This window comes from Penaeus japonicus, unplaced genomic scaffold (genome assembly GCF_977035675.1).
Source record: "Penaeus japonicus unplaced genomic scaffold, GWHDUDI00000001_assembly GWHDUDI00000037, whole genome shotgun sequence".
Classification (NCBI taxonomy): domain Eukaryota; kingdom Metazoa; phylum Arthropoda; class Malacostraca; order Decapoda; family Penaeidae; genus Penaeus; species Penaeus japonicus.
The window spans coordinates 12548077-12558076 of NW_028234439.1; the positions used below are offsets into that span (position 1 = coordinate 12548077).

Below are 10000 nucleotides of genomic sequence, written 5' to 3' on the forward strand. Positions count from 1 at the left end.
ACTAATAAAGCAGCTATCTAGGAGAGATATATTACTCCAGTTTTCATTTCTTTTACCTTAATTGGTATCCTATTTCCCTCCTGTTTTCATAGTTTATAATAATCATTCACTTTTGTCTCTGAGGAAATGTAATAAGTTTGTAAGTATATCACTTGAGTAGTGTGTCTAGCCCTCCAGGGCCCTGAGAGTGGAAATGGTATTCAAAGGAAGGTGAAAAGTATTGTAAAATGATGTGTGACTTTCATTGCAATATTAGTTGACAAAAATATGTCCATTCAAGCAAGGGTTCTTCTCACTGATTGATTAATTTATCATGCATACATTTATTCATCCATTAATCCATTTCTCTTTCTAATTTATACATCCATCCATCCATCAAATTTCATCAATTTATCATCCATTCATCCATTCATCTGTTCAAATATTCATTTATATATTCAGCTGTCTGTGCATCCTTCCTTCCATCCATTTATCCATCCATTAATCTGTTATACATCCAGCAACAGAGGGCATTTAAGTATCAAGTATTAACTTTATTTGTTTTATCTACTTGTGAAACACAAACTTGTGGCTATGAACTATATTTCCTCAACCACAGGGAGGCCTGCCTTATTGGTTACTCAATAGGAACCCAAATATGCATCTTCGGAGCTCTGATCCCTGTAAGTAACTTAAAATATGCTTGAGTATGTATATCTAACTATTTCTTTATTAGCTCTTGATAATAAGGCCCTTTGAATATTGGATTTCTATATTTTGTTATGTGTATAAGGAATTAATAGGAGACTATTTTGATGCAATTATTTATGGCAATTCATTTAGAATCAGGTATAAAAGATCCTCCAAAATGTTAAAGACAATGGAATGAGAGGCAAAAACTCAATTCTTTTCTTCTTAACTCTAGTGGCTATATATGTTTTCTTTTACTGGATATAGACATTTAGAACTGTGGAACTTTGAGAAGGTGCATATATGTATCTTATCTTTCTTCCTTTGATATCATATCTCCTTTTGATAGTATTTGATATTTTGGTATCATTATTGGTTCACTTAAATAAATGAGAGCTATAATTATGGTACTGATTTAACATAGATACAATCTTTACTGTCTCCCAAGTTGAAGAGTAAAGGAAAATGCAAGCACTACATTAAAATACATTTACAGAATGATTGAACAATTATTTATTTTCTTTCTTACCAGCTTACCTAAAGTATGTGGATGACTGGTATAGTCATGTTCTACTACCAAAGGTAAAGCCACTCCTGTATGAGAATGGAGGACCTGTCATTATGGTACAGGTAAGAACTCTGATTTATATGTAAGGCCAAGTTTTAAGAGTATTAAGGTAGTAGAAGGGGCAGTAGTACTATTAATGAGAGTAATTGTAATAGTAGTTTTTCCTTTTGCAATGCCAGTCAATTTCAAGTTCTAATATTTTTACCTCTCCAGAGTACTGGTTCCATGAATAATTGATATTCAAATTAAGAGGTATCTTGGTTTTCAGAGGCATTTGATAAAAACAAAAACATTTTTTATGTCAAAATAGATGTCCTAGATGCAGGCTTTGCTTAAAAAATGGTCAAAATGTTTATGGTAGGCTCTTCAAATTTGGAATTTTGAAGTTACAGGAACCTCAATGTTTTTTTCGTATGACCAAATGTTGAGTTATGCTATTTTGTAGTAGTTAGTATTCTTAGGTGAGTCATGTATCTTGCAACACTTACTTTTAATTTCTAGTCACCACCAACAGTTTAATAGTAAAATTTAAATATATAAAAGCAAGTGTAATGGTTCCTTTTATTACCATTTGAAAAATCTCTTTCTACCTAGGACCTGGGGATAAGTGAAAAAATGTTTCTTCAATCATATTTTTCATAAGAAAAATGCATTCAATTACTGATTTATTATGGTTGTTGGGAAAATACTCATTTCAAAGTTTATATTAAATTAGGTAAATTTATATCAAAATTTATGTTAAACTGTAAACTAGGTTTTCTTTCTTTCTTAAAGGTTGAAAATGAATATGGCAGTTATGGAGCTTGTGACTTCGCTTACACATCTCACATGCGAGATTTGATAAGAAGTGGGCTTGGTGATAATGTCCTCCTCTTCTCTACTGACGGCGGAGGAGTTGGTTACCTGAAATGTGGCAAGATTCCTGGTGTCTACAGTACTGTGGACTTTGGATCAGGTAAGAGATACACTATCGTCTTTTTAATAAATAATGCCAAACTGATAGGACTTCATTTCTTATAAGTACTTGATAATTGAACATACAACTTTCACTATAGTCTGCAAGTGCAATATACAACATTTATTATATATATTTCAGAGTTAAATGTCAAAATTTCTATATGATAATAATTGTTTTCAGGAACTTTCATTTTTATTTATTCCATACTAAAGAATAATTAGATTTCTTAATCATGCAATTCTCAGGTCAAGAATCTAAATGTCATGATTCTTGACATTGATAAGATACTTGATTCACCTATGAATTTGGTTGATAGTAACCCTTTGCAGATGGGCATCATAACATACACCATGGCTCAATCTAGGCCTAGAAGACAATGCGTACATGAGTACGCGATGTGATATTGGAAAATTATTGCTGTTGGAGAGCACTCATTGTCATGAAGTATTATGACTGAAATGGCACTTGTTTCAGAGCTACAGCTTTACCAACTCAGCGTAAAACCTTGTTTTGTGATAGAATTGAGGGATATTGTTTGTTAGTCACTTCTGTGCTGTCAGAAGGCCAGTAAAAACATTTTCCCCATTCTTCTAATTTTTGGCCGGTGCCCTCGGCATCTGAGATAACCCTTCCTGATGACCAGTTAGGTCTCTCAGCCCCTCATTCACAATAGGTTAAAAGAATAGCATGTAATGAAGTATTGTGTATATGAGTTCTGATTCTTTACCCATTGAGAGGAAATAAGTTATATTATTTTATTTAATAGAAACAAATAAACATTATTTGTTTGTGAAGATAATTCAAGCCTTAAAGTTTTTCTTCATTGTATGGAAGTAGGTGTAATATTTTAGGAATACACATATCCAGTAAAAAGGAAACAGATATATGGTCATTACATTTTATCATTCAGATTTGTGATGAAATGTTAGATCATTATAACCCTTTATCAGTATCAGCTTTAGTCTTTAAAGATTATATTACTGAATAACTTTTTATATACAAAATGTTTGTACTAATATATTTATTCCTAACCTCTTTGTTGTTGTTCTGTTAAATATTTTATACTTTTTTCATTTAATTTTAACCCTGAGTGGTTGACTGTTCCTCTTTTTTTAGTATAGACCCTATGCTAAAAAATTTATCTATTGCAACATTGAGAAAGCCCATCAGATGGCATTATGTAGTAAGACACAAAAATGACTGTACTACTATAATGAGTGAATGAAAGAGAGCATGATAGGGATGCTGGGTTAGTGAGATTAGTGCCCATCCTCGAGCCCTGGCAAGCAAATCTATCCCCATCTGCATTGGGTTGACGTGTTGATGCTGAGAGTGTGTGTATAGATGCAATATCCACTATGACTTTGTTTTATTGTTATTTTTTACACATAAATGGCTTTACAAAAGTTAGTCACCAAGGAGTCAGTTAATAGGTCTATGAGACTTAACCTATTAATGCCATTCCTCAATTTTTCTTTGGAAAATTAATAAATTATATACTACTATTATCATATTTATTAATGTTATGATAGATATGGTAATAATAATAATGTTAATAATAACAGTAATAGCAGTAACAGTAGTAATAAAAATATAACCTTTTTTTTTTAAAAGGTCTATTAATTGATTCCCAAGTGACTAAATTCTTGTAGAGCCTTTTATGTACAAAGAATAGAAAATGAATAAAACAAAACCATAGTAGACAGTTCATGTTCCGATCATTACTAACTTAAACAATTTTTCTGATTTAGGTGGAGATGTCACCAAGCCATTTGGAGCTATGCGACTATTTGAACCAAGAGGTCCGCTTGTGAATTCTGAATATTACCCAGGCTGGCTCGACCACTGGGGCGCACCTCACAGTACAGTAGGCACAGAGGTGAGTGACAGAGGAAACAGAATGATAAACCATTTACACTATCAGATTTAAATACAAACCAGATAAGTTTCAATTCAGGGCCCCATTAGTTCGAAGGTGTCCTTCAAAAGGTCATGGCGTATATGTGTCAGTTTTGTTGTTATACATATTTAAATAATAATTAACTAAATTAATGAAATACAGGTCTTACTTACAAATCTCATTTTTCATTATTGTTATTGTCTTCATATTGTCTACCTCCAACCCTTACAGTTTATAGTTTCTATCTTTACCATGCAGTTTGAATTAATAGGAAAACTTTGCTTCTAAAAACTGCTGTTCTGTTGAATGCTAATGAAAGGTGATTAATAATGATAATAATGATGATAATAATGATAATAATAATAATAACAATAATAATAATAATAATAATAATAATAATAATAATAATGAAAATAAAAAAAGAAGGAAAAAAATATATATACATATACATACACATACATACATATACTGTATATATTTTGTATTTATTATATGTTTCTGTTGTTATATTTTGTTCACTTTATTGATGAATGTGGTATCCATACTTTGATGTGGGAAATTAGCAAAGAACAGCTCCAAGGAGATTTATATTAATTAAATGAGTATAGTTATGTATAGTCAATAATAAAGTGTAACAGGTACTATTATTATTATCATTATCATTATTATTGCTATTATTATTATTATTATTATTATTATTATTATTATTATTATTATTATTATTATCATTATCATTATTATTGTTATTATTGATTGACTGATGTTTTTTTTATTAATTTCTTATTTGTTCATTTTTTCTTACAAAATAGACAGTTGTCAAATCCCTGGATGACATGCTGGCACTCAATGCATCTGTTAACATGTACATGTTCCATGGTGGGACATCATTTGGCTTGAAAGCAGGTGAGTGATTTTTGAAAAGTTGAATGCAATTGAAAGACGGAACGTGTAATATCATTATCAGTTGTAAATGTCTGCAGGTTTAGCTTCTTTATGATTATTTATTCACAGGAATGATTAGTTGAAGCCTTTGCACCAAGGCTTTTTCAATGTTTTTTTTGTCTTTACCAAAGAAAGAAACTGAGAAAGTAATTGTAAATTTTGTATCATATATAAGAGTTGACTTATTTTAGTCTCTGAGTCAGTTGCTAAAATAATGTAATTTACTTTATTTTACATATACAGGTTACATTTACTTGGAGAAGACATGTATTAAGAGATAAATGCTATAATAAGAAATAAGTTAGAAAGTTGTTGCACTGACATATATTATTTTTAAAAAACATATGCATAAATATTTCACATTTTATATAAAAAAGTTTATATCTCATTTTCCCACAAGAACTAAATTGTAAAAGGAGTAACCCTAATTACGAAATACTTTTGTATCAAGGAGCAAATCAGGGATCGAAATATCAAGCGTGCCCAACATCTTATGACTATGATGCCCCTCTGACTGAAGCTGGAGATCCCACACAGAAGTACTTTGCCATTAGGGATGTTGTCAAGAAGGTGAGAGCATTATTCACATTTCATCGGATATTATGGCAGTTGTCTTTGTGTTTATATGAATGATACCAGTTTGAAGTTCCTATATGCTTCGTAATATTGTATCTGATTCTAGATAAGTAATTAATTAAGGATAAGGATAGGGATACTGTAGGAGTATAGGTGGTATCTATTTGCTCTTTTTTCAAAATAAAAACCTGGAATCCTTTCCTCTTCCAGTATTTACCAATTCCATCAGGCACAGTGCCTCCTGCCTCACCAAAATACAGCTATGGAAAGGTGCAGTTGGCTCCTCAGGGCAACATGTTCCAGTTCTCATCTGTTCTTCAGTCTGTTACACAGAAATGGCCCCTCACTTTTGAACAACTGATGATGCCAAATGGCTTGGTTATGTATGAGACTGTACTTCCTTTCAGAATTGTGAGTATTATCTGATGTCCAATGGCTAGTTTTGACAACAGATCATCATATTTAGTTTGAATGTGATTGCATTGCTGTGGTAATGAGTAGTGAAATACCAACAGTTCCTTTAATATTAGTAGCTGAACTTGGAATAAATGTTTGTAAACTGTGCTACCCAATAAAAGATTTACATTCCCACCCTCTCTATTAGAATTCAGAGGAGACTCAAACCCCTTTTAACTAGACAACTGGGTCATGATACACATTAAAACAAAAGTTATATTTTCACATTGGTAACAGGCAGACCCAGCTGTACTGAGCATCAGTGACGTCCATGACCGTGGGTATGTGTTTGTAGACACTTACTTTGTTGGGATCGTATCAAGGGAGCAGCAACTGTTCAACCTTCCTCTGTCAGCCCTCCCCAATCAGACCATCACGATTGTGGTGGAAAGTCAAGGAAGAATATGTTTCGGCAATGGGATCAATGACTTCAAGGTGGGTTTTAAGGAAGGTGGTACTGGATTTATTGTACAAGAGACAAAGAAGTAAAAGAATTAGATAGAAAGATGATCAAAAAGAAATGTAAATGAATTCTCACAGATATTAAAGATGATTTTGTAAAAAACATAAATAGTTACCCCAGTACTGTCATTATGATTTAAAAAAAAAATTCAGTTGGTATTTTCTTTGCCTTTCTTGTTCTTTTTCCTCATTCTTTTTCCTCTTTGTTTTTAATTTTTTTTAATTTTTACCCTATCCTATTATTTAATTTTCTATTGATTTCTTCTTTTTGTCTTTTCAGCATAGTTTTCCTATTATTATGTTTTTAAATAAATTCCTTCTTTTCTTATTGTGTTGCTGCTGATGGCAATTATTGCTCTTACAGTTATTTTTCTTGCATTGTTGTTTTGTTTCCTTCATATTTTCCTACTTCTTTTTTTTCACCATTTCTTTATTACTTATCAACTTAGTCATCAGGTCAGGTTGAATTTTGTTGACTTGTTTTAGTAATTTTTTTAACTTAAACTTCAATGTATATGGATGAAATACTAATTTACTTGATTATATACAGGGTCTGACAACAAATGTGACGGTCAACGGCTACAACCTGTCGGCATGGAAGATGACCCCCATACCACTGACAAACATAACAAGGTTGAACTCTGCCCTTCGAAAGCTCCATGCGCTGACTGCCTCCCATGGTTTATCAGGCACTGAACTCACTGGCACTCCCCGTGGAGGCATGGCTATCTATCAAGGCTCCTTTAACATTCCAAATAATTCTTCTCACCCTCAGGATACCTTCCTTCGCTTGGGTGGCTGGGGAAAGGTAAGTGTATCTAGATACTGTAAGTTGTAAATGGTTTCTAGATTATGATGCTACTTTTGTTTTGCACCAAGAATCTTTTTACAGTCAGGTTGGTATATTGTTGATATATAGTGTCGAGAAGATGGTTTTGAATTAGGAGTATTCACCGTGAAATCAGTAAGAGAAAGATGTTTTGAATATGTTCATACAAGAAATGTAATTGGAGTTTCTTAAAAATTAAAATTATATATACTTAAGCATTGCTCAAAATGGTATCCCATTTCAGGGCATAGTTTGGGTGAATGACTTCTGTCTTGGTCGATATTGGCCAGAGGTTGGGCCACAGTTGACCCTCTACGTGCCCAAAGGAGTCCTCAAGAAGGGTGCCAACACGATGCTAGTCATGGAACTTGAGGTTTCCCCTTGCAGCGTGGCCAGCCAGTGTTATGTCACATTGCAAGACACTCATGTGATTAACGGACCAACACCCAAGTGATTTGCCTTTATTTAGGACTTACTGATTACTGAATTGATAACAGGGATATTATCTTAGGGTAACAAGATTTTTATTTTAAAATTATTTATTGTGATTAGACATTTTTTAAAGAACTATGCAATATGTACAAACAGATTATTGTACAGCTGGGATAACTCAACTGATTAGATAACAGTATTACACGGATTCTCATTACGATCAGTTTGGAAAAGTAATATATAAGGTATGTTTCAAAACATTACAATTACCTTTTATATTAGATGTGTTAGCAAAGTTATGTCACAATGATGAAAGATAGTGGATAATATAAATTTAATGATTGTTTTAAGTAATGTAACATTGATTTTTTTCTGTAATAATTTCATTTTTTATGTATCTAGAAGCAAATCTAGATTTTTTGACATTCCAGATATAATGTAGATGGTAAATAAGGCTTAATTATTACTAGAGGACAGCAATTGAGGTAGGTTTTGTAGTCTGAACTGCCAGATTTTTTAGAAGGATTATATTTATACATAATAAATATTTACCAGTTTACAAATCCTGATACATTTATTATGAATCCTTTTGGTTATGATATTAAAATATATGTCAATCTTTAACCCATTGACACCAAGAGCATGCACCATGCTCTGTGATATTATCTCTTTATTTTCTTTAAACATAGATGGTTCCGCATAGGGGGTTCCTGACCATTAATATCTACCTCATTCCTTACATTTTCAGGAAAAAGTATTTACTTCCATTACTTTTTTTTCATTATTAGCATTATAATTGGTACCATCATAATGTTGTTAATAGCAATGATAATCACAATAGAAAAAAATCAAGGAACAGGTGAGGTCAGATAGGTCTGCCTATTGACACCTAAGCGATGAAGCACATGTAGAAACATTTATCTAAAAAAAAGAAAGAAAAAAAGAAAAATGAAACACCCATCATCTTCATTATCTCTGCCTTACATAGTGATACCCTGTTTAACTTTAAGAGATTTTGCCGTGAAGATGCCTATTTCCTCTGCAGTTGGGTAATGGGAAACTATGGTAAATTTGAATCATTCTATTGTTAGAACTATTGTTAGAACTTTAACTTAATTGTTTACTAAAAGATTCCGTAAAAAAATATATGTTCTACAAACTGAGAAAAAAAGTCAATATGAAATTCAGAAATTACTTTTATAAAAAAACAAAAGCAAAAAAAAAACACACTTCAAGCTGGGTTTTCAATTATTCATATTGACAGCCATTTAGTCTTTAAAAGCTTAATTAACAGAAAATTAAGAGAATAGCAAAGGAAAGTTACAGTGACATGAACACTAGCTTATTTGAAGACATTCTGACTTGATTGTTAATAAAGTTATTCATTATATACCCAGTAAATCAAATACCTTGTAACTGAATTTTCATGTGTAACCTGCAGAAAAGTGCACCAGAATACAGTAACAGGACATTCCTTTGAAATATGAACAAGGACAAAAGAGAAAATTAATATCCACAATGAAGTTTGAGATTCCTTATATTCTTATTGATTCTACATGAAAGAATCCTAGCTGCTCACTATAATCAGTCTTTTGTTTAATTCATATTATCCTATATTATTACATGATGTACATAGGGGTTTTCAGGAATTATCAAGACCAAATCTGAGATGAAAGTTATTGCCGTCAACACTAACCCTACACCCTCTTGCACCATCTTCAGTACCAAGATGTATTCCAGCCTGTGTCATGCATATTCAGGTCCACATCCCTTTATCCGAAATTCTGAAAACCGAAAATTCGGAAAATCGAAATTTTTCGTGAAATTTGGAGTATCAGTCACCTCTACAGAGTAAGCTTATTTAGTACGCGAACATATGCTTTAACTCCACACTTACTCGTCAGCGCTTTTAGTGTTCGCATGGCTTTTCGTATGGCCGGCAGTTCAGTTCAGTTCAGAGAGATTTGCGAAGACGTCACTTCGCCCGGGCTATATGGACGAGGCGGCCCGGCCTCTGTCGGCTATAAGTGCTGACTCATCTGATCATCATAACTAAATGTTTACCGTGGCGGTCTGTAGGCGCTCCAGTTGCCAGGGCACAAGCGACAGGCATAGCCGTCTAACCAGCACAGCGGCTGTCGTCTCTGGGCCCTGCCTGAGGAAGCCAGTGTGCTCGCACTCCATCAGGTAGTGCTCTAATTTGGCGTC

The 10000-nt window shown here is 32.9% G+C and overlaps 1 protein-coding gene across 2 annotated transcripts in view; it reads left to right on the plus strand.

Moving 5' to 3' along the window:
• The window catches only part of LOC122263184 (beta-galactosidase), a 10141-nt gene extending 1786 nt beyond the window's left edge, over positions 1-8355 (plus strand). For both annotated transcript variants that reach the window (XM_086532337.1, XM_086532336.1), the window contains exons 5-14: positions 599-662; positions 1202-1299; positions 2012-2192; positions 3947-4074; positions 4905-4998; positions 5489-5607; positions 5824-6024; positions 6307-6504; positions 7082-7339; positions 7605-8355. In XM_086532337.1, coding sequence (XP_086388463.1) covers positions 599-662; positions 1202-1299; positions 2012-2192; positions 3947-4074; positions 4905-4998; positions 5489-5607; positions 5824-6024; positions 6307-6504; positions 7082-7339; positions 7605-7814 — 1551 coding nt within the window. In that variant the 3' untranslated portion in view covers positions 7815-8355. The remainder of the gene's footprint in view (positions 1-598; positions 663-1201; positions 1300-2011; positions 2193-3946; positions 4075-4904; positions 4999-5488; positions 5608-5823; positions 6025-6306; positions 6505-7081; positions 7340-7604) is intronic.
• The last annotated feature ends 1645 nt before the right edge of the window (positions 8356-10000 follow it).